Genomic DNA, 25,872 nt, shown 5'->3' on the forward strand with positions numbered 1-25,872 from the left:
CGCGCTCTATGTGCTTTTAATCGGTGGAGTTGAAAGGTCGGAAAGAGAAACAGAGAATCGAAGCTTCGTGCGTGTATTTGTGGAACTAGCGCTCTAAAAATACGCAGCTTTATCGGCATCCTCGTCCAGCCAGATCGATAAAGCAATGGTAAAAGATGCGCATAAATATTTGCACGGGAAAACAATGGGGAGAAGCGAAACGGGGCAAGTTTAACTCGCGATACGCTCGTTTCGAGGCACGCATATTTTTAAGCGTTCGCCGCGTAATCGTTACAAGGCCACGCGAGCGTAGCCTCGTTCGATGACGATATACACCTAAGTGGTAATTTGCTTTAACAGGTTTACCGGTACTCCAATTGCGCCGATCGAATAGCAACGAACTCGAACCTCGCACTCCTTACGAGGTACGACCGTTTCGCTGATCCTGGAAGGAAGCTCACCTTGAACGAGGGACACCTTGGTCCCTTGGCCGAGTAACGGTTGCCTACACCGCTGGCAATGGAAACAATTCGGATGGAAGGCGTGCTTGTCCCCCGCGGTAACCACGTCGCCCTCCACGTATTCTCCGCAACCTGCGCACTTTGTCCCCCAACGTTCTCTGTAATCCTGAAAAATTAACAAATCCGCAAGTCCGTTACCGACTATTCACCAGACATCGTATCGCGCAGGCAGCCCGTGAAATTCGTCGTCGCACCGGACGCGATGCTTTATTTGCGTATTCGCCAAGATAAATACTCCGAACGAACGAACAGCTTTTAGCGAATCTTACGCGGAGATTTTATTGGGAATTTCTGCAACGTTCTGTAACGCGATATACCGCGACTGTTTCGTCCTTTTGTTCTCTGTCAAATATTTCGAGGCAAAACTACGAGATACAAGAAGAAAAGCAAACGAGTCTATTTATCGCGTCTCGAGTTACGCGCTCTATATAATCGCGGTCCTCTCGCTTTCTACGTCATTCTTATCGTCGCCTTGGTTTCTTATTCGTACGTTCCAGTACCTTCGTGCAGTAGTAAGAGCCCTCGCGCGCGAAAAAGCCACCCTGTGCCAAGCTCGCGTTGCACTGAGCACACTTGAAACACCCTATGTGGAAATACTTGTCCTGCACTCGTAGCACCTCCCCGCTGCACTTCTTCTTGCAGGACTGACAGAACGTTTTACCTGTAATGAAAAAGAACGGCGCGATTTTATACGAGATACAGGATACAACGAATCGTTTAAGGTGTAGCAGCATCGGTGGATAGTGTTCGCGATTTCGAGTGGACGTCCGTTTGAACTCGGACAGCACACCTGCCTCTCTTGAGTAAGTGCGAATTTCCTATCTGTCAAGTTTTAAACCTTACGACGAGGACCTCATCGATAGGTTAATTAACAGCCTAAGTGTCCGATGGGTCAACTCTAAAGTAAACATCCCGCGTCAATCAGCGATACCAGAGGATATGCGACCACGAGGCTACACAATCGTAAGATCGGAAGGATCGTCATACTCTTCGCGTTATATTATACAGTGCAAATAAATTAACTGAACATAATACTACTCCGCATCTTTAATTTACCTCCACCTTGAGTCTTAAATCTCGTTCAAGGTTCGCGATGTCAACCGATCAGTCGCAACCTCATTGACCGCCAGTTAGTCGAGAATTCGCAACAGATGGACCAAATGAAATTTTCTTTGCTAGCGTTCACTACGCGACTACGAAGTTCCTGTTCGCACGACGCCCGTTCGACGACATTCTGACAATTCTCCAACAACTCCGACTCTTTCCCATCATGCTGCAGCACTCTTAAAGAATTCTCACGTACGAGATTCGATCTTTGTACGTAGCATCGCGCATTCGAATCTCCACTTGCATTTCTAGAATCGCTCTTTATTCGCAACCAATACTTTAAGACTCGATCGACGACGGTGAAAGAGAAAAAGGTCCGTATTGCGTGTACAAAGCAACCGAGTTCTAGGAACTCAAACAGTACGTAACTCGTTGTATGCTGGAACGATAGTAGAACTATTTTCCGCGATAATCAGGGTGTACGCTATAAATCCAGCGAATTAAAAACAAACTATTTCTACGTTCGTTCGTTTTTGCATTCAACGTCGGATGATTAATCGCGCGAAATGACTAACGGGTTGATGTCTGACAGGCCGATTGCCTGGTATTTTTATCGCGATCGCGAAATGCCGCGAAGGGTGATACGGGTGTTGTTCTGTGACCGCGTTTATTAGGGTTAACGTTGAGCCGCCAACTTAATTTATCGATCTTAGTTCGATGAACACCATAACCATAGATAACGAGCTCGCGCCACGTGCAACGATCGTCCTCCCAACCGATCTCGAGCGAACTGGTCTCGTTATCGTCGACCGTTAATTTCTTCAACGCATTGTTTTCGCGAGGAGAAAGGAAATCTCTTCCCAGCCCGAACTTTTATCTACGACTGTCGGTCTTTCACTCGTCGGGGAGAAAAGTCGCGCACAAACGAGTACTCCTTCGTTTTATCCATTTCTGTTCGGATAATAGTCGCGTTCTTTACGAAGAAATTTGTCCGACCACTTTGTCCAGACTCGAACGGATAGCTCTGAAATTTACCCGTCACGCCAATTAATAGCAAATGGAGTGGAACTGCTCGTGGGTTTTACATCCTCTACCGTAACTTGTTTCTAGGAAACGGAAACGTTCTCGTTGCATCGACTGTTTCTTTAAAAACAGCTTTTGATTCTTATCGTTTGTGAACGGCAGCTCTCTAATTGGATCATGGTAATAGCAGTGATATTCTTGCGCGATACAAACGTTCTAGATACCAGTCTTTTCAACATTTATGCCAGAGCATCGCCAATTCGCAACGATCAAATAATCAAACGATGGAGAACAGCTGTGAGAACGATGAAAATTTCAAACGAAATCTTGCGCATCTCGAAATTCCATTTATCTCCCGCGATCGAGCTCGATTTCTCTTTTACCTTTCTACCGGCCTAACTCCACACGGACAATTACCGCCTCTTTCTCCTCTAATTATTTCAAAAACTAGCGGATAGATCTGTCGTAATCTGTAAAGGTAAGTTGCCGCGTTTCTCGTGAATTTTCAGTCGGATCGGTCAAGCTAACCGGCTGTTTCACCCGTGCGCACACTGGCGCATAATCGATTCACGAAACTCGTAAGATGATCGTGTTCCTGACGGGTCGGCTTATTCGATGGAGTTGGACCCAATCGGCACGCGACGCACGTATCGCTCGAATATGGCGCGTTACACGCGTAATCCGTTCGTCGTCCAACTTCTAAAGCGTGACTCAAAGCCTGCTTACCGCGTGCGTCAATGTGCCGTCTGCGAAGCGACACGACGAGCAAGAGAAAAAAATGGAGAAAAAAGCGAGAGAACAACGAAAATAAAAAGAGTGAAAAAGATGGAGGGGGACGAAGAAAAAGGCGGCTCGAGCACTTGTCAGAGTGCTTACGCTTACACGCGAGCCGCGTATCGAATCCGGGTGAAGGTCTGACTCTTTTACCAGCGTTGGAAGCGGTCGGGCCAGGTGTAGTCTCGAACGTGGTCGTGAATTTGTGGTCGTCGAGACTCTGTCGGTTCGAAAGAACGATTCCGTCGTCGCGCGATCGAATCGTTGCGTTGCGTACGATAAAACCAGCACGATGCAAAGATCTTTCGCAATAATTTTCAACGTCTGCCGCTTTCCATTGGGTTAATCGACATTTCGGTGTGTTTCGCGTCTACTTTTCAATTATCCACGTGCTTGGTAACGCAAAAACCGCACGGCCGCCCGGTTTTTACGTTAATTGGACGCTCGCTCGATACGCTGTTTAACGGCGATCGTACCAATCACTGTGTACCTCGCGTCGATCGTAATTAACGTTTAAATGACGTGGCAGATACTTGGCCGTGCGTCAAGACAACGTTCGACCGATGAAACCTCTCGATAAAACGATTAAGAAGAAAGTTTTCTTGGAAGGAAGGAAGGAAGGAGAAAAGGGAACGGGGATCGCTGATCGCGTAACGATACGCTTACGTTCGTACCACTCGACAAGATTTTTTATTTCGGTATGACCTGTGCCGACCTAGAGAGTAAATACTCGGATGTGCACGGTTCGATTACGTAAAGCTTATAAGCGGTCTCACGGAGCAGATTAACCGGAAAAAGTTAGACGCCATCGATGCCAGTAATTTGCCAAGGTCGTAAGGTGTCGAGATGTTACGATCTCCCGCTGTAAACCGAATCTAGGACATCCTTGGACACAGTGTTCTCCGTAAATCAAGTCTTACTGTTTCTCAGGTATTATTACATTCCCTTGTGGTTTGGATCGAGCAATTTCTAACGTGGTATCGCGTCCTCGACGATATAAACTTCCAGGTTTTCGGTATATTACCACGTTCTCCAGAGTCCAGGGTCGAGTTTTGAGACTTCGGTATAAGTAGCAGTTTGTTCCAGTTCTCGGTATCGTAGGAATGGGAATTCGAACGGACGAAGCAAGACTGAGAGAACGCTTATGACGGACTATCGGAAACGATCGACGAGCGATTTAAGAAACGCGCATAAAGCAAGTGCTAAATGTGTTTCTAGTCGCACGCGCGTCGTGTGTCAGCGGGAATCGTCCAAGTTGGGAGCGAGAGTCAAAGTTCAAAGAGAATAGAGTCTGAAAGAAACGTGCCACGTTGAACGAATCACGAATAAACTATTATCGTAGTATCTCTGCTTTATCGTTCGTATAATTCTAATTACTTTATTTTATCTGTACCGCGATATCTTTCCTGCGCTTCCTACGGTATTCTTAAAGTAATATATATACCAAGTTTCCTAGCAAGCTAAAAATAAATTTCTTTATAACGCTACACCTTCCAACATCCTGCGTGTGGTGCCAATTGCTCGAGTTTATTTCAACGTAGCGCCACGTTTCTCCTAAGGCGTGACCCTCCGACTCGATGTTTGGACAAGCTAAAACTAGCCACCCTTCGTGTAACGACGCGATCTATCCTTCGCGTCTGCGTTGTCATCGAGGAAGACAAAGGTTGGAATAACAGATATACGTACAACTTGAGATATACTTGGTTACGCAACAATCGACTCTTTCCTTTTTCCTTTTTAATGTCCGGCTGCTAGCCCCGTATACGACGATGACTAGCGAGAAGACAACCACGAACGTAAGTAAGTACCTCTTTGCTCGGCTAGTAGAACCGGCAAACGCGTTAAAGGAAATAACAGTACGATCGTCACACGACCAGTCCGAGCGGCGGGCTGACTCACGCCGCAACTTTTTCTCCGTCGTTCACGGCTTCCTCGCGGTGAAATGAAACGTTCCTTTCTCGCCTCGGGAAACGCAACGACCATTCAATTAACGTACATCCAGTAAATCCGAGCGATCTCTAAGGTTTACCTTGGAAATGCTCTCCTATTGGTCCTATTGTTAAATCACGATACTTTATGTTTGACTTTATTTACTTTTGATTCGTATTTTATAGTTTATACGATAAATTATAAATCATAGCTAAGTAAACCAAAGGCAAGAACAATCGAGTATATAACTTGATTCAAATTACGGGGAATCGACTCTATGATGCAAGGATGCCAATCTAGGATTAATCTTGGTTAGACTGGATATAGAGCTTCGAGGTTTGCGTGACAGCCTCGATGATGAACCGATGGAAGAACTTTCCCATGTGTACGAGAGAATCCGGTTCTACTAATTCAATGATTCAGTCTTTCTTCGTGTACACGGCGTTCATCAATTATCTCCATCTATCTACGAATTGGAATATTGTTACGTAGGAAAAAGAAACGAGACGGGGACAAAACTTAAGATTCATCGACCGGAAAAGAAGGAAGACTGGTTTATCTCGTCGTTCAGAGTCGATCGATCGTTATGCAAACAATCTTATTTCCGTCGAGTATGGTGGAACATTTGGCGGTCGCGGCAGGACCAACTCGTAATTCGCTTTCTCGATGGATCGATGGATACTTTTGCGTTTCTTTTCTTTCGTGAAAAAAATGCGGCTGCGATTCGTGTGCAAATTTCACGTACGAAACTCCTGTGTCTACCGACGGCCAAGGCGATGCCATCATCCGAACGAAAATACGAGATGATTCAAAGATGAGATCGCCGAATTTCGGTGGCCATCGGAGACGAATAGAAGGTCCAATTTTAATTGGTCGCGTCGGTGCGAGCTTTCACAAGATATAACGACTCGAGGAAATTATATTTTCGTGCGTAGAAATACGTAGAACGTACGAAGATAAGAATAGTTTATTGCCGTTACCTCGTGCAATACAACGTGTAACATTTTGCAAACTTGGAAAGTAGAACCTAACGAGCGTGTTTGTGGTAAATGTACAAAATAGCTTTTCAAGTTAAATTTAGAAACTTCCGAACCTGCCTGTACGTATACGCGAACCAAATAATTACATCGTACCGAGTGTATCGAAGACGCGTCGATTTGTCAGGAGATACGTGACGTTTTTTCGCTACGGCGAGACGATCAGTCTCGTTTTCCGGATGTATAAATCAAGCTTTCTCGCTCGTCTCGTTTAGCCTCGTTTAGCCATGGTGACACCGAGCTGAATCGCCAAATCATGGATACACTCAAACGGAACGATATGGTCGAATCGCGAGTCAGATAGAACCGTTTATTTATCGAAGTATTTATCGAAGCATTTATCGAAAAATCGAGATAAGATAAGCGTTCGGACGTAACTCCTGCCATTAATACAATATAATTGAAATTGCAAACGCACCTGTCCAAAATTCTTTCCACTCTTTTTATCGATCGCGATAAAGCAAATCCAAAAATACGTACGATTGTCAAAAATCCGTGTTTACCACGTTCACACGGCGACAAATTTAAAAATACGCGATGACATCACGCCGACTCGCCGTTCGTATATTTGACGTCACCGTGCTGTCACGTGAGTTAAAAGCAATTCTCACGCGGCTGTATTTTCCGCGAGCGATTTTAACCGTCTATAGGAGGGCTCGATGACGAGCAATTTCCATCTACCTGCTCTGCTCGTTGATAGTTAAAACGCGGCGGTGTATAGAATCAAGGAACAATTTCGCCAGAAATTATTTGCGGTTTCACAGACGAAGATTCTCTGTTTGGTTCCATTTGGCAACAAAGCTGCAATTTCCACATCGATACGATACGATACGATACGATACGATACCGCGAGTCCGCTATGAAACTCATTGTTAGCGAGAAACTTCGATACGAGGCGTGTTCTGTATGGAATAAACAGAGTTTGCTCCGTCGAAACGGCACACCCTCCACGACCACGCGTCACTGCCGCCTTAAATTTACGCTAGCTTTCGATCGACTGCTCGTGTAGAATTAACAGCTACTCGTCGGAGGAAGTCCGACACAAGATCGCGCGAATAGCAACCCCGTAGAATCCATTGATTTAACCTTATAGCACGCGATAGCTGTTACTCGTTGAATCGTAGCAGGTTTAGAACGATCCTAAAATATTTTTTACTAACACTCTGTTCGTAATTTTTACAGAACTTCTACGGAGGTCCGTTCAATCGTAGCCGTGAAGCTATTAGTGGCTGATTACGGTTAGTCACGACGATGGTCGTGAAGAATGAAATGACGGGAAGAACGACGAATACAAACTGTACGGTATCATTGTGATATCGTCGTGAGAATCATGGAAGGCCTTTGGTCTTATTTACCATTCGCATCGACTGTTAGTAACGAGGCCGATGCTCTGTCAGATACGCGTAAAAGACCACCTCGATACATTTACACTTTGCAGAAATATTTCAAAACGCCATAATATTAGAACAATTGATTGGAATAATTGGATAGACCAGCTACCGCAAGCTACGCATACCAGCGCACGAGCAAGAAATCCCGTCTACGAGTAATCTCAGACGACCTCGTTCCGATTCTAAGCCAAAGCGGCGATAAGCAACGATAAGATGGAGGAGAAATAGTCGAAAGCGACGATCGCTTTGGCGAAAATGGAGCACGTTTATCCATTTCCTCGACCCGTCACTATTTTTCGCGCGTGACGTTCTGCAATGGCGAACGCGCGTGCCATTTGTACGCGCCGTGTAGAAACAATGCTCGATAGTCCCCGCAGACATTTCTGACGTGGAATCCAGCGCGTTAGTGGCGCGCAATCCGGTAAGAGTTCGTAGGAGGAGGCCAGAATTTCTAACGAACGACGATCGAGCGGAACTACGATCTACGACACCTACGAAACACCGCTCGTGCCTCGGACTTTTTCTTCGTTCTTCACCGCCGAACTCTTTCGGACACTCGTTCGTTAAACGTTCTAGTACGATGGGAATTCATTGACGTAAATAATTACGTGTTCGAAACGACGGAACAGGGATCTGGAAAAAAGGAAAAGTTACGCAATTGCGGTTCACCCACACGCGCGTCGTCCCACGTACACCTCATCGCGTTAATACGATTCATAAGTTCGTTTAAATGGGATGTCGGGCGAAACCGTGTTTCCAGGTTACCGAAAACCCGATCCTAAATTCCTTGTTTATTAATTCCGCGGGTCAAAGACCTGCTCGTGTGCTATATTTCCGTTACGTTAGTCGTTCAACGTGATACTCGGTTCTCCTTAACGAATCTTGCTCCGTTGAGGTATAAATACACGGACTGGTTTAGAATCTATTTAATCTCATTAAGACGCGCGAGCGCGTTGGTGGTGTTCGTGTACTTGTAAGGGATGCACGACGACATAAAGGCTACAGGAAGGTTCACATAAATGGCAGCCGATCAATTCTCTTGTATCCATTTTTGTAACGAGGGTTACTTTAAACAAACCACAGGACTTTACCGCCTTTCACCCCTTGATTCGTCCCTTAAAGCGGGTCGCAGCAATAATGAAACGAAGTAAGACGAGTGCCCTGGTTGTTCTCTGGTCTCGAGGAAATCGATCGATCCCCTAAGGCCACGGATGTACGCGTCCGGAGAAAAAGGAACTTTGAACTCAGCAGCGTCCGTTCTACGTTCGATTCGTTTCACGCTGCCAATTCACCGTTCTACAATGTTAGATAACGTTACTGTGATCGACGAAACCGCTGAAAACCGTGCGGATTTTTTTCCCTTGACGCAGGAGGAAACCGGTTTCGCTCGCTCCACGATGTCGCACGATTCAGCTCGTAATGGCAATCCATCATCCAGAGCGTAACCCGTTCCACGTACGTTCCTCTCCACTTCGGTATGTTAATATGATTCATAAGTGGTCTAAATAGGATGTCGTAAAGTGGGGTCAAACACGACGACCCCTAAGTGGCCGGCTCTTTCTCCTAATGCACTCTGGGTCACACACGAATCGACCAACGATCGAACGTATCTAATGGATAATTACGCATCGTTTTCGAGCAACAGAAACGAACTTGCAAATTTTCGTCGAACATTCAGCTCGTCGAAGCTATCAAACGGCACGAGTTAGACGAACGTAGCACCACACCGTTGGCGTTCCATACCAAAACATCGAAGAGTTATTAGAAAGATTCGACTTACGAATTTCTTGGTCCGTATAACTGCGGTATTTTCCAACCGTTACTACGATTACGTACAGACTAAGATTCCGTCGCGGCGATTCCACCTTATCAAAGCCTTTTAAATGCTCGTTCTACGGTTATCGGTATTTTTGCACAGCCTATCAAACAGAACCAAGCATGTGCCACTAAATCATTCGTTACGATTCGATAATAGTCCAAAGCGTTATCATCAATATCCAGTTTTGAAATATCCGACAGATACAAGCAGAGGATTAAACGTTTTTTGAAAATCGCGCTACCAAAAGGACAAAGAAACGTAGTAGCAGCATACCGACGTCGAAGCACGTTCGCTGTAACCTGAAGTAATTAAAAGAACGCATAGCGAAGCGAAACACCGTAATCATTCGTTGCTTATGCAACAGGATGCGATGCATCTTTTGTGTGCAATTAACCGCATCGTGGCTGTGTGTTACAACTATTTAATAATGTATCGAACATGATCGGGCGGCAGCCCACGAGAAACAAATGCACGAAGAATTGAATTACAAAGTGGCCTGTATACAACGGCCACTTAACTTTCATCGAGGCGTTGCCGAGCGATTAGCGAAACGATATCGCGATAATTACTAGCCACGATGCGAAGGAGTCACGTGGTGCAGCTTTCTCGTCTTTCTCTGATTTCCATTAATTTCTAATCAATGAGAAACAATTACGCGCTAGATGATATCGAACCGTGCTTCACACGTGGGAAACACCGTGCACCCGATGGGAACCTATCTTAGGTTAACATTTTTAACGAGAGAACGTTTGACGAGTCGATGCAAAATTAACGCGAAGGAATATTAAAATTCGCTAGATGAATTTCGAAGGAAGGAAAAAATCTCGAAACATGGGATTATTCATCTTTGTGCGAGTAGCGAGAAAGTTGTTACTCCTTTCTCGGGGCTTTTCATCGGCGTTCTCTGCTTAAAGATGCATCGATCGTGTCTGAACAGTCACGTTCTTTTTGCTGGTCACGTCACGAACATCGGGGGGAGAAAATCGTGACGAGCCGTTCGAGGAAACGGCGGAAAGAAAGGGACCGTACCGATGAACTTTTCGCGTGTCAGCGAGCAAACTCGAAGGAAAACGTCGATTATACGAGTGGCCATTATCGCTTTCCATTCTTTTTTAAGATCGGCGACTGTTCCACTTGGCTATTCGTCGCCTTATCTAATCGTGCAGTCGCTATCGGTTCTAGTATCCAGTCGTCGCTGATTTCAAATTTGAACATTTTCCATCAAAAACAAAACCTCCTCGGCGTTATCTAAGAGTCGCGGATGATGTCACACGGTGGTCGAGCGTTACGTGCGATTTTGCGAATCGACGCAATTACATCTGCCTATCGTGGTTGATCGATTAACGAGAAATTCAAGGTCCCTTTGCTCAACTCTGGAGTTAGACCGTAAGGCAGGAACCGAGTCAACGCTCGCGAAAGTTTTCTTGCGAGTACATTATATTTGCTTGTACCAACGTAAATATATGCGGAATAATATCGGGATAGGGAGTGGGAGTTAGTAACGTTTTCGATCTTTTCAATTTAATCAGAGCGGAAGAACACCGCTGCTCGATACAACCGGAGGATCGCGAAGGCAAAACGCTTGATTCCAAACACCCACTGTACGCGGTTTTTCGTACCGTTAAATATAACTCGGCGTCATTTTCAAGCGTGATTGTCTCGGGTTGCAGTTTTTATTCGATACGAAAACAACCTCTTACCACTCTTGAGTTGTTTCTGCTTCGATTGCTGCTCCCTCTTGACCCCGTTACTTTCACTCGCAATAAAATTCTCGCTCGTCTTCGACTTCATTATATCGGCTGCTCGCGATGATCGCGTAATATTCGCGATAATCCCACAAGGCGATCTACACCTTCTCCTCTTCTCGTCTCTGGTCGGGCTGCGATAAGATAATCGATCCGTATCACGATTGGAAGCAACGAAGGATCTATCAAACTCCTCGATACGATCACCCCGAGGGGGAAAAGGAAGTAACGAGTACAAGGCGGGACAGAACCTTCGAACGAAAAATTTACAATTTCGAGACACTCGGCGACACTTTGAAAGATTCGCACGAACGCCCGTACGACGGGTAGCGATCGCGATCGATGTAGCAGATTCGCAGTCACCGAAGCGTACGAAATCAACAGCACGAGCGCCGATCGCCGACTGACTGACGAGAGCGGCTGCGGCGGAGAGCGATCGAGACCGGAGGCGCTGAGATTCGTGCGTCGAGTTCCGATTGTCAACCGACTGCGGCAACACTGACGTTTACTTTTCACGGCCGTCCCTCCGCCGTGATTGCACGCGTGCACATCGACGATCTCGGCTCCTCGATCCACGCCGAAAATACCTGTGTATCGACGCGTCGATCTCACCGATTAATTCGTGCGTCCAGCCGTAAATGGAAGTCTTTGCTCGGAGACCGACGAAACTCGGCGACTGTTATGTAATTCAGTGGTGTTTCCATATTTCTTGTCTTCCTTGCCTGTCCACGCGTTTCTAAGAAAATGATTTAAAAGCAAAGATCGCTTTTAACGGACGATCGGATGCCTCTGTTCGTATTGCCTTAAATTTTAAACATCTACGTATACATATCTTCGTAGATGCTACGAAATAGCTTTCGATATCGCATAGCGGCGGAGGTACGAAATGTAAAATCATCCGCGAGCTCCAAAGCGCAGATTATTTGCAATGGAAGGCTTATTAATGGAACGCGAGCTGTTTCCAGTCAGCGTGCAGGTATATTTAATCGGGCGATACCTCCCGGGTTATTTCAAAACCGCAGTATCTTGCATCGCGCGTCTCTATTTCATTTTTTCCTTAAAATAACTTGCCATAGCTCTTTGTACGGGTGGGCAATTATCGCGTTTATGGGGTAAACGAGGATAACGGATACGATTACGACGACACTGTGATCAAATGCTTAAAAAGAGCGTGACAATCCTAATCGGCTTTTCGACCGCCGAAGAAGCAACGAGTCTACGCGATGTCTACAAGCGAGGGTCATCAAGGTACGCGGCGTATCACGGAAAAGAAATCTTACGTGCTAGAATAGCAGCGGAATAATAACCAGCGTCGCGTCCTCTTGAAATAATTAACGGTAGGACTGGAAAATATGATAATCTTACTTTGCAGTTCTCATTCACGTTTCTCGGTACTATTTGCAGCATCGAGTCACGTATGGTAACTATACAGGCGGCGCGGAGAGCGGTGTCATTAGGTCGAGGACCAACGAACGAACACGCAAGAGAGCTTGCATAAATTTCTATTTACCCTTCTTTACCGAGAAACAAGCAGAAACTTGTACGTGCAATTACAACCATCGGCAATCAGCTGCCATACACGACAAATATTCATTGTCAGACGATAAATTTGTCTCAAGATTCTCGATAGTTCGTTAAGATCAACGAAGTTCGGTCGCTTTGATAGGCCCAATTTTTAACCATTCGGTCGATGGATCTCCATTTTGGAGAAGAAACTCGATCAAGGATGAAAACGAGATCCGAATAGTTGGCCATAGCTCGCGCACGATACGACCGTGTTTTATCTCGAAATCAATTACGCGACCGTGTTATTACATTACCAGATATATATGCAACAAGAGGAAATTCTATACCGACCAGGGCTTATCTGCTTTCAGATAGTACTGGTATGCGTTACAGGCACGTATACACGTTATTAATAAATACCTTGCGATCAAATATAAAATTTACGCAATGGCAATTGGAAATATAGGATTTAGATGTACATATATCTGTTAAATGTCTTTTTCGATTTTTCTATATTCGACGACGATCGACGCACTACGTTCATCGATCGTTCAAACGATTGAAATTAAGGGATTAGTCATAAAAGAAAAGGTTCGGTACTTTGACGATAAAGTACGTTTCGCTTGTAAACTGAAACAGCTTTCGATGCTTGATTATAGTCATCGAACACCTGTGTACGTTCCCGCACGCGCCACGTGTGTACACTGTACATTCATTTATAGAGCGATACATAAATACAGGGTGTCTCGATGCAACGAGACTGTTCGATCGTTTCGCGGGGAAACGCGATCGCGAAGAAGCGATAATCGACGCCACGATTCGGTCGATCTCCTATTTCGGTTAGGATAATAGTGGTGGTTGAGCTGATGATAACGCTTAGTTAACGGATTAAAATATACGGTTTATTCTAACAACCTTGTAGATATAAGTCGTTACGCGTGGTGCGTCTAGATGTATTCTCAGCGAAGCGTAAGTAACAAGTTAAGATGATGACCGATCGATGAACGGAAAACCAATCGAGATAGTGACTGGCCAAAAGATGAAAATCCAATAAAGTTCGATGACGATGCTGTCGCGGAGGAAAACTATCGAAGGGTGTTGGTTAGCCCAAAAACCTGCTTTTCCCATTTTTTATCCGATTGTACAATAACCCTAAGGAACGTCTCGACTCGAAGATGTTTTATAGCACTTAAAGGCATTGATAAAGTAAAAGTGGTTAATTTTATGACGGTTCCTTAGGATTATTGTGGATTAATTCTATTTGCAAAGCTAGTTGCAGTCTTGACCAAGGGATGGATTCTGGTTTATGCAAAGAGTCACCGGACGTAACAAGGATCATTATGAAAAGTGGGAAGAGACTACCTGTCTATATTCATATACCGTGAATTTCAAACTACGCTTAGAAAATTCTCTCTATCGTCTTCTGAATCGTCTATGAATCTGTAATATGTGTAACAATATACATATAACTATAATGTAAAGACAAATCTAAGGAATTTTCGCGAGGAGAGAAACGATTTGAATGTACAACGATTCTGTTAATAGAGTAAAAAGAGAGAGAAAGAACGAAGCGCATGGATGAAAGATGAGCGGGGCGTGATCGATCAGGGCGCGGATCAGGAATGCGTGACGACTGGTATCGTGCAACGAATCGAAGAAACGCGAAACGAGAGAGAAAAATAAGACGGCAGAGCGTGATGCGCGTCGAGTGTCGATACCTGCGTGACCGAGTCGCGTAGCGGCTTTTTAAACCTCCTTTCTTACCTGGTGCGCAGTCGTTATCGAAAGGCCGCGCTTCCGACGACCGGTCCCTCCTTACTCCGCCATCATTTTTTCCACTCGTAACTCTGATCGTCGTTCGATACGTTATCGCGCGTGCACTTATCTTTGCGAAAATGCGAGACGTCGGAAATCTCTACTCAATAACGTCTCCGTTATCTCATCGACTTTATAATGCTTTCAACAGGCTAAACAACGCGTGAGAAGATCGTATAGAAGAGTGTACTTACGTACACAGAAAACGTCAATCCGTTTAAGAAGACTTAAGTCCTTCGTGCGTTACCATTTTGTCACGCTCAACTTGTTTCCATGATAAGACAATTAAGTAGCGAGCGAGTCAGAGACTCGTGTGATTTTCTTTCTGTGTTTCGCGAATTTGATACGCGTTAACCCTCCGCAAACCGAACAGCATTCGCATCTCGTGCCAACTGGTTCGTACCTCGTTCACACGCGATAAAATATTTTTCTCGATTCGTTCGCAATCTGCGTGTCATTCTCGTAATTTTGTAATCGACCGGTTGATCAAGCAGTAAGCTTAAAAATACGTTTCTATCGGAATACACGTATCTCGAATTTATATACTTTAATCGGCATCTTTGATCGATCGATGCGGCGAGAGTAGAGAATCGAGCTTCGGAAGACAACTTTCGTTTGTTCTCGCTTCGACGTATACACTCCTGCTTTCTCCTGCTTTTTCAACGGTTGCTTCCAGCGAGTCTCGGCCGTGTGCCCTGACATTTAACATCGATTTTGCTCGTGTCGGAGATTCCAGTAGCTTGCAACGGTTGTTAGCGACTTCTCGATAAAGCGGAAATATATACTCTAGGAATTTAGCGCGAAATTTTAATATAGCATCTAGAGATGCTTGTAGAAAAAGAGGACGTATTTTTTCCTACCACTTGCCCGTGGGCAACAGGCAGAATCGCAGACGAACGTGACGAATTAATATTCAGACGTAACCATATCTGCTTATGGGATAATAAACAATATTTCGTCGCAATCCACAGCTTGTGTAATCAAGGAGTTACGTTACATCCACTCCGGTGACTTCCTCGAAGGACCTCCATCTAGCAGTAACCTTTCCAGAATACGACTAGAGGTAGAGGTAGAATATCGATTCGTAGGTATTAGAGAAAAAGGACCGAGAGTTTGGGTGAATGACCTTTATACGAGGTAGATGAAATCTTTTTGAATCTCCGACTTTCTGTTAGAAGCTGAGAACAAAGCCTGGCGAAATACTGGCATTTCCTAAAACGTTACTTTCCTTTTATTCGCAATTCCTAAACTATCTACGGGATTTATAGGAATCGCTAAAATTGGGTCAGCCTGTATAAATTAGATTCCGTCGAACGCACCAGACACGTAACTCGCGTAACCGCAGCAGCAAACATCTGTCTCTTTCTTCGGATAGAAACATTGTTGCAGCCATACTTGCTCTATTTTCGAATCAGGTTTCTCAACAAGAACGTAATCTCGGTATAAAAACGGCTTTATTCCGTAGTTTCGATCAACTTGTTCGCGTTTAACCACTTCCTCGTCGATTATTTACCGTTTATTACGGCCCCGCGATAAGATTCCACGTGGCACGGTTCTGACGCATTCATCTGAATTTTCAGTCGTCGTTCGTGCAAGATCCGCCGTATGCACAGCGTGTACTGCTTGCGTTAAAAAGGGCGCACGACCACGCCAATTTCGATGCATTTCACTCGACGGGATTGTCCCTTCCGGTTAGTGGCGCAGCGTGAATCGGGCACGAGGGGGCGGGTGGTATCGATCTGCAGCGCTTGCAGTTTCACTGAAAGCCGGCAACGGAGTTAACGACATTCTCCACGGATAGGACCCTTGTACCAAATGTATGTCAATATACAAGGGACGCGAAAGAAAAGAAAAATCAATACTACTCGCCGATCGGCGTATTATTTAAAACTTGGTTGGAATAGGCGCGAAAAGGGGGCTTGCGCGAGACGAAACGTAGCTCGATTTCTGCGGAAAGGGCCAACTAATTCAGGGTGATCGACCTAAGTCGTTCTATACGAAGATCGATCTGAACGTGAATTATTTCTAATTATACGCTTTAATTATATTCTCGACGATGTGCTATACGTAGAATATATAGTAAGCGATAAAGATAGCTATGTAACGACGTCCAAATATGCCAAGTATGCGACAAAATTTAAGCACGTTAATGGCGAGTGTAATTTCCTGCGGCATAGATAATATGGCGATTATACTCGAGGGAAGTCAATATTTAAAGGCAATGGACGCGCACGACGCCACGCTACATATTACTTTAGAAAAAGCGGGACGATTCATTAAGCGCGCCGCTATATTTGCCTCGTATGTACAGGATTGATATTCAATTCGATGTTTAACGAACGATAAGCCTCCCTCCTCGTTGACCCGTTTACGTAGTAAACGATGGAATAAATTGAAATCGGTGTATTTAAATATATCGAGAAAGCGAAACTGAATAGAGTAGCATCGAAATAAAATGAAAGACGAGAAAAAATAATGGGCAGTAGCGTAGCCTTTGTCGCAGAATGCGGTACTGTAGCTGGTGAAATTCGCGTTGCAGTACGTCGCTACTCCTCTCGACGTTGCATAGGTATTGAAGCGCACACACGGCACATCGTGCGAGGTACGGTTGCGTGGGTAGAACGCATAATTGCGTGAGCAAATTTACGAGCGTGGCGTCCTCAGATTCTGTCCTGCAATAGCTGCTACACGCACACGGACTACGGACAGAATTCGACTCGAGTCCATATTTTACGCTTCAGGCGATCAACGAAAAGAATGCTTTTATGTCGTTTGGAAAGAAACAATCTCGATTTGCCTATTATATATATATATATATATATACCAGGTTCGCGAGGACAGCTTGAAAAGTCTTATGCGAACCAACGACGTTGTAGACTATTTCCTTGAAATAATTCCTATGTATTTTGCGAGAAACTCTCATGTATATTTGACGTTGAAGAGACCGGGAATTGTAGAAATTAACATTTGTATTCTAAACGCGCGGGATTACGCAACAGTTATGGCACGTTGAAAAGGCTGAATGGCACGCGATGCGTTACTTTGTTTTTCTGCCTCTGTTAAATCAATGAAGCTCGTGGAAAAAAGTGTGACTAGGAGAAAAGAGAAGTGGGCTGTCCCGTGAAAATCGCTGTAAAGGTGGCAACCCTAGGTGAAGATCGGATACGAACCAGCATCACTCGAGAATGCAGGTCACTCTCAAATAGCGGGAAAACAAAATGAACAGGAGAAACAGTCGATGGAGGTACAAACGTCGGAGGGGGGGCTCACCCTAGGAAACGTCAAACCGATGGATCCACCTATTTATAGCCCCCCGAGTAAGTTTAGAGTACGATCCTTTCAGAAAACATTGGACGTCTTCATCACGAGGAAAAGACCGTGAAAATCAAAAGGAAACCGCACGATACAGGGGCGTACCCCGCACACACACGGTTTCCAACTCTTTGGCAATGGGAAGCACACGAGCCACGCACACACGTTCGCCGAGAATAGCGAAGCCGCGGAGAGAGAGAAAAGCTAGCCGGCATTCACCACTTGGTTTCCGCCTTTTACTCACCCATCTTTCCGACTGGCACAAGCTACGATGCTTCTAACGGCGGTTCGTCGTAAACGATCGGTTACACGATCATATTATAATATCGGTTACGAATAAAAACGACACGGCCGCGAAATTTCACTTAGGAAATCGCGAAAAACGCAAGAGACCGTCTTACTACCGAACGCTCGACGTCCGACATTGTAGTGGCAAGCGAGCGCGACAATGCGCAGGCGCGTCCATCGTCTTCACTACCGTATCTACGATTCCAATCTCCTAGCTATACGTGTCGGACAAATTTTGGGAAAATTTTTCTAACGTTTCGTCTACTGATAAATTCAGCGATATTTTATTGTCCCTTTGGTCGTAGTTATCCTATTCGATGTATTTCTAACAAAGTCGTTAATAAATTGAGGTGGAACAACAAAATAAAGCAAGCCTATATTATGCTATCGTAGATTGAAATTTTATTCGTATGTTTTCGCAAAATGGCGCCAAACAAGAGCAACGTTTCTGTTTATATCGTGCTTTCTGTATTTGTGAAATTATGAATTAGCAGCTTATTGGATCGTATTTCATCGCCAGTAAATGGTCAAGTCGAACGATTTCCTGCATAATCTCGATCTATTTCGCTACAGTTCACAATTTCGATGTAGTAAGTACATATATTTAATGTGTTCTTAATTGACATCATAATGTTCGAACGACGTTATAAATTTATTGTTACGTATTACGCGGGATAAATAATTCATTAATACACGAATACCATTTGCATTTTTGCAAATATAATGGGATAATGTCGGTGATTGAATTTCAAATGAATTTGAATGGGATATACGGTTAGACTATAATTTTGTAATATGCTATAGGATACAATTATTTATTTAAATATAGATTGATATTATTCGACTGTGGTCTATATCTTTATTTGAAAATATAGCTTAATATTTTGTAACTCCCGTGGAATATTCGATATCGGCATATAATAACGTAAGCTTTAAAAACCGTAGAGATTTATATAGATGTTAAACATTACCGTTGTCGATAATGACGATATCGTCAACAATAAAAAATGATTGATTTTCGATTTTTCTCTTTCTAATGCTTCCATCAGAAAGGAAATGAGAATGCTTACGCCCGTAGATCTAGTTGTTTCACGGTACAGGTGCTGCACCATGCGGCCAAGTGCTGAGTTCAATTGACATTAGTATGTACAAGAACCTATAAAATCAGGGATCTGCCCTGTTTGGTTACACGTTGATATAGACAAAAACGTATTGAGTTTCATGCTACGAGAACCTATTTAATTGTACAATTCTATGGAAAAGTTCAGATCTACTATTCTATCCAAGATAAACAAGCATAAGAATGAAGAAATCATGCAATAATGAAGCTAGTTATAAGTTGCCTAAGAAACAGAAACTAATCGTTTACTATATTTTTCAACGATTACACGTATAAGGCAATAGTAGAAATTCCTCTCTGGTATTATAAAATACAAATTTATGACCTAAACATCAATTAACAGCAAAGTAAACAATGATAAATTATTTTCAATTTAAAAAATTTCTCTTTTTATGACAGTTTCGCTATCGATTCTCCAGGACTATTCTAAACTATTAATTATTAACAATTTTTAAGGATTACATTTGTCTTTAATCATTAATGTCTTAAAGACACTTATAAAGCAGGATAGAACAATTCTCCAGATTTTCCAAATACCATATTTTATGTAATAATAACTTTACTCGTGTAACACATAAAAGCTTTTCATTAAGAACATAATCTTATTCCTAATCGTTACTGAACATTGTCTTAAATATGTTTCCTATTTCTCAATTTCATCAATTTCACTGTTTGAACAAACTAAGTTTGCGCGCGCTTGTATATACAAAAATTATGCGCTCCTATTTGCGCAATGTATAGCGAAGTCAAATCGAGCGTATCTATTGGCGCAGAATATTGTCAAAGTCAAATTTGGCGTGTCTATTGGTGCAGAATATTGTCAAATGAAATTGTGCGTTTCTATTGGCGCAATATATTGTCACGTCGAATCGAGCGTTCCTATTGGTGCGAAATATTGGAAAGTCATAGATTCGAGGAGAAACGTGCCGCGGGGTGACGTACTGGAGCGAAAATTCGTCTCGTCGAGCGTTACCCTATCCTTATTACTACTTTCATTTCGACTTTATCAACATTTCTACACTTCTATCTGCTTCATACAAATATAAACCGTATTTAACGTTCGTATTTAACCGTTTATTGATTATTTTGAATTATATTGAAAATTGAATTATGAATATTGAATTATGAAATATTGAAATTTGAATTATATTGAAAATTATATTGAATTTTTGTAAAATTAAGTAGTATCCGAAATCTTCTTTTACTTTCATCGTTGATTGCGTATTTGACAGGTTACAATCAACGATAGCTTATATTACCGGTCTTTGAGCCAGAATTTGGGTCTTATTGGTTTATTATACATTTATTCTTGACTATATTTCTGTAGTTAAAATTATCGATAATTCACATTACCGTCCTTTGAGACAGACTTTGGACTCTATTATTGCTTTATCTTACTATAATTTGTTCTGTTATTGTAAATTAATGGTTTTTTAATACATTTATTTGAGATTGCTTTGGTTTTCTTTTGTATAGATTATTGGCCGGTCACGGGACTGAGAGAATAGGGGTTCACATCACAGACGCCATAGACGATTAATAATCGATAATTCGAACTGATACGAAATGGATGCCACATTTACTATGCTTCGCAAACGATTAGATTATCAACATTCCTAGGTTAAATATTGTTACTTTAGCGTTCCTATTTTTATAGTAATTGGACTTTAACAGGATTTCAATTTGTTTTATTATTAAAATTTCGAACAGAGATTAGAGTTTAGAAATTTTGAATAGAGTTTCATTTTTCATTAGCTTAGACTCCTTAAACAACGAAGGATATATTTTTATATTCCAATTAATTTTATTCCTTTGATTATTCTACTTTAATTATTTATAATGAAAAAACAAGTTTGATTTTAAAATTTAACATCAGAGTTTCAATTGTTGGAGTAATTAGAGTTTACTAGCAATTTAATCTTTCTATTATTATTAAAGTTTACCACTTAGTTTTCAAAATATATTATTCACGGATATATTATTCATATATGCATAATAAGTCATATTTTGTTAAAGGTTTATCGCTCTCTCTCTCTCTCTCTCTTCTGTTTCCTAAAAGGGACCTAGTGGGGCTTCAAAAGCCAAGAATGTGAGTAATTTTGTAATCTGTACTTCATTTAATTCTAGTCCTTGTATTTCAATTTGCTATTCCTGATTTAAATATTGTCATTGAAATTTTAACAGATTAATCTTCCGCTACTTCAAATTTTCCAATTAATTAACGTCATATTTAAGAGTAAATTATGATATTCCATGCATTGTTTGTTACAGTTTTTTCCATGATGAAATTGCATGTCCCCTCCTTGATGGCGGTCTTCGCGACGATTTCCCCTGGGCTACCGCAGCATCGATGACTACGTTCCTCGCATCTTATCGTGAGTCGCATGCATTTTTATTCCTCCGGTCACTCAATCATGTCGTTGGACGAAACGTCCGAATCGACACGGGTGATTGGTTGTATTACGTAGAATTTTTTGCGAACACAGTAACCGCGGGTATTTACTATACCCGTGAGTAGTAACATTTTCTTTTTCTGTATATTATTTGTTAGTTCAGGATAGGTCTTCTTGCACATCGCGTTTCTTTTTCTTTTATATTAATTACGTGAAACTGACAAATTCTGTATTAAGAATATTGGTAATGATATTAACTGGTACAAACGATATTATATTAACAATTAATTTGAATATTTGTGATTTAAGGTGTGTTCGTAAAGTCGGAATGTATTAAAAATATATATTTGCGAACAGAAATTGCAACGGCTTAATGAAATATTTCGTAGTAACAAAACAAAATTGCAATTATCGCGTATCTATTGATAATGATAATAAGCCATCTTTTATTTTCACCTTCTGTTCTCCGATGGCATTGTTTCGATGGACTTAATTGTTTGCCGTTCATTTTTGAATTTGAATATTAATTTAAAATATACATATAGAGGTATTAAAGTTTAATTCTGCCGTGCAAAAATGTATGAAATTTTATGTGCAAGAAGAAATTTCGCGACAGGCAAATTTTGGAGTCAAAGCAACAAGTTTTGAACGTTGCTTTCGTTAAATCGTAAATTTTCATATAGGTAGCGTTCGTAAACAGCTTTAGACTTTTACATAGCCTCAGTACATAGTCTCTACTATGTATTTGCGATTTTTAGCTCGTATAGTGATATTTGACGTTCGAATAAATGAATTCGATGAAGTTTATTTAATGAAGTGCTAGCTCAAGTTTTGTTCGAATAAGCGGAGGACGGGTTGTATCTCTGCTTTTTGACGTACGTAATTACAATGGTCGTGACGCAACGTTATAAATCGTAGAGGGCGTGTAAAACACTGTGATTTTTTTCAAGGTCGGTATTTCAGAACCAACGAGACACGGAGTGCCATTTAACGTCAGGTCTAGCCTGTGTTTAGTACTAAAATCATGATAAAGTCACCGGCGAGATATTTAGTCGATGGTAAAATATAAACGATAAAAGTTATCGGCTTTTTGCTTAAGAAAAAATATATTCAACTGCCTCGATTATCAATGGAGACTCATTTGGAAGCTCGAACGGTATATGCTTACTCGGAGAGTTTACTTTGGACGAACGGCAGATGGCTCTACCGTCGCATTTAGGAACGCGCATAAGAAAACCCATAAAATTCGCGCGTATGAATATTAATTTTGTAATTTAAATAACCCCTGGATGCGTTGTTTTTTTTTATGACTGGCGATCAATGGCTTGACCGCGTATAACGATAACAATGTATCTAATTAGCAACATGATATATTAGATACGCGCAGCTTCGTTTGCGCCAACTACCTATCACGTCGGAAGCCATCCTATTATCCTAACTGTAATTTCCTCTGAAACATTAATCACGGAAGTTTTTACAGTGAATACGTAAATAGAATGTACATCGTACACGGACAGACTCGCAACAGCATTATTTCTCGCTTCATTACTCGCTAATTTGTAATTTCTAATGATTGCGTGTCCTCGAGCATACGGTGTATCAAGTAGGAAGAGGTTGAACGCCATTGTGGAACATAATTTAGCACGGACCCGATGAGAGTGTATTGTTGGTTGGGTTCGGTTTCATCGTGCTTAAATCGTCGGCTTAACAGGCGATTCGAATATTTCGTTTTTCGATCTCTGGCGCAACTTTATTAATTTTTTCCTACGCGTCGTTTCCTCCTTTAACGCGTTTAAAACGAGAAGCGAAGGCCAACGTGGACAATGTAAGTGCATGGAGCAAAGTCGGTTTTTAAACGAACCGTAAAATTAGGGTAGCGATATCGTCGAAATAGCCAGGCGAAGTAACGAAAACTCGGAACGGATTATGCCAAGATGCGATGTACGTCAACGTTTTTAGTCGGCCGTACTTTTCGTTAAAATCTCTTATTTAGGGGAATGCGAATCGTAAAACACTGCTCCTTCGTTTCGCTCTTGCGTCTATCTCGTCTGCTTGAATCGATGGATCGACCAGATAAGAGATTGATTTGATGGCGAGTTTAACCATTCGCGCAAGATTCTAGATTTAAAGCGATCAAAGCGGTAGACAGGTTGTTAAGCAGCCATCGATGCGCGATCGCACGCGAAACTAGTTGCTTTTTAGCGAGGCATTATCGCGCTCGGATAGATGGAAGCTAGTAACCAGAGACACGAAATTCAGACACGCGAGTGCGATCGGTCGCGAGATGCACGTTGAAAATTAACCGCGCGTCGTAGCTTCGTCCGATAGTCTATCTTTATCCTCTTTGCGTCGAAACGGTAACGTTTAATCACAGTACGGTTTAAACGGAATGGAATTACCGGTAGCATGCACACGCGGTTCGTTATTTCATGGTCCCGTGAGATCGTTACCACGCATCCGATGTGTTTGCCGCAACTTCGTTAACGCCGAGTGGAATGGCGACTTTCTCGACGACGCGACGGTGCGACGGTGCGACGGTGCGACGGTGCGCAGGCTACAAAGAGGTCAAACGGGTGGGAAAGGGCGAGGGAAGGAGTATGGTTAAAAAGACGGCGATTAGTCAAGCGAAATCGTCCATCACGTCTGAACATACGAGGAACACATGCGGGGACTAGCTTCTGCCGCACCTCTCGAAATAGAGAAAGAAAGACGGAGAGACGGAGAGACGGCGAGACGGCGAAGGAGAGATGCGCGTACGTGCGAGGGAAAAAGCTGAAAGAGCAGAGGAGGCAGCCTGAAAGTACAGAGTTCTTTTCGGCTAACCGCCTACTTAATTAAAACAACATTAAGCCGACCGGCTTACGCCGTGAAACGTCGCCCTCGATGGACCGTGCAGCGGACGGACGAACCGCGTAACACCAGAAAGAGCAAGGTAGAAGGGGGAAACGCGCACGAGGAGACGAGCCGCGTCTTCGTCGTAGCTGTTAAATCTCGGTTGTAACAGCTTGCCGCGTGGCTCCCGCGCCGCCTCATAAACTACGTTCCTTATTAAATTGCGTACATTTCGACCTAGTGCCTTTTCGCATCGCGCACCCACCATCTTGGATCTGGCCGTCGCGGCGGATCTTCTCGACCGCGGCCGCCCGATGGTACATGCTCGGTCTGGGAATAGTCGAGATTATTACTTGGAAGCAGTCCTCCTCTTGCTGCCGATGGACACGAGTCTCGACGACCGAATACTCTCTCGAACGCGTGTCTGTCTCTCTGCAATGCTCGGCAATGCTCGCCATTATTACCTCCGACTAGTCTCCGCTTTAAGCTCAACGGATATCAAGGAGAATCCTTGCGAACCGATCCGCGCACCAAGGACGACAGGAACGATCGCTCGATCGCGATACAGGAGATGGTGGTGCTGTTCGATGGAGACGATACGGGGTCGTCACCGATTCTTCTTCGTCGTCGTCGTCGTCGTCGTCACGGTTGACGACTTGGTCGAGATTCGTCCATCTCTAAACGTTTGGCAGCGGTTCGTCGTGGTGCAACGAGTGGGAGGTTAGGAACGATGGCGAACGCTTGACGATGACTTATGTTTCCACTACATGGTAACGATGTCGTAAAATACGTTTATTGAAACGGATCTATCCGGTCGACTTAATGAAGCTGTGAGCCATTTGTTATCGCTTATTTGGCAGCAGGAAGACGCGGACGATCCTTTGCTTTCTCGAGTAATTGCTCGACCATCGGAACGGGCCAATGTTTCCATCGTTGACTTCGAAATCGACCGAGTTTCGTTTAACGAGCGCGAGAGTCTCTGCTCGAACTCTGAACACGGACGCAAGTTTCGCGCCGCGAGAATAAAACGACTAGTAATAAACTAACGAGTACGATGGTTGGAAATAGCGAGTTGGTCGGTACACGCAAACCAATTACGCGCGAAAACACGAAGCACAATGCCAAAGCCGAGACACATTAAACTAAACGCGTGTTAGATTCAAAGACCGGCGGATGCTGTTCCACCGCGTCCAGGCTCTTTATCCGATCAACGACGAATATTATTACGATCGTTTCTAAAACGCGTTACGCTCGCTTCGATCGTTGTTGAACGCTTATTAAGTTTAATTTCTAAATAACATTTTCTCGCCTATGATTAAAATCGAAGACGAACTTTGTCGT

At 43.2% G+C, this 25,872-nt stretch overlaps 1 protein-coding gene and 2 long non-coding RNA genes across 19 annotated transcripts in view; 2 read left to right on the forward strand and 1 right to left on the reverse strand.

The window, feature by feature from the left end:
• LOC100647405 (actin-binding LIM protein 2) overlaps nt 1-18,349 on the reverse strand; it is a 30,527-nt gene extending 12,178 nt beyond the window's left edge. For 4 of the 13 annotated variants that reach the window (XM_020863575.2, XM_012316058.3, XM_012315994.3 and 1 more), the window contains exons 1-3: nt 11,221-11,689; nt 1,001-1,161; nt 441-606 (exon numbers count right to left, since the gene is read on the reverse strand). In XM_020863575.2, coding sequence (XP_020719234.1) covers nt 441-606; nt 1,001-1,161; nt 11,221-11,311 — 418 coding nt within the window. In that variant the 5' untranslated portion in view covers nt 11,312-11,689. Of the gene's footprint in view, nt 1-440; nt 607-1,000; nt 1,162-11,220; nt 11,695-18,142 lie in introns of those variants that run through there. The other 9 variants (XR_007227751.1, XM_020863580.2, XM_012315747.3 and 6 more) reach the window with 6 other exon arrangements.
• On the forward strand, nt 1,155-1,534 carry LOC125387209. Its single transcript, XR_007227781.1, has 2 exons — nt 1,155-1,303; nt 1,376-1,534. It is a non-coding gene; the product is annotated as an uncharacterized LOC125387209 (long non-coding RNA).
• LOC105666407 lies at nt 3,452-11,471 on the forward strand. Of its 5 annotated transcripts, none has more exons than XR_007227779.1 (3): nt 3,452-5,144; nt 7,493-8,710; nt 8,785-11,471. It is a non-coding gene; the product is annotated as an uncharacterized LOC105666407 (long non-coding RNA). The 5 variants fall into 5 exon arrangements; XR_007227780.1 differs by having other exon boundaries at nt 3,452-5,007; nt 5,100-5,144; nt 7,493-11,471; XR_001099275.3 differs by having other exon boundaries at nt 3,452-4,274; nt 4,353-5,144; nt 7,493-11,471.
• Nucleotides 18,350-25,872: the final 7,523 nt, after the last annotated feature.

This window comes from Bombus terrestris, chromosome 1 (genome assembly GCF_910591885.1).
Source record: "Bombus terrestris chromosome 1, iyBomTerr1.2, whole genome shotgun sequence".
NCBI lineage: Eukaryota > Metazoa > Arthropoda > Insecta > Hymenoptera > Apidae > Bombus > Bombus terrestris.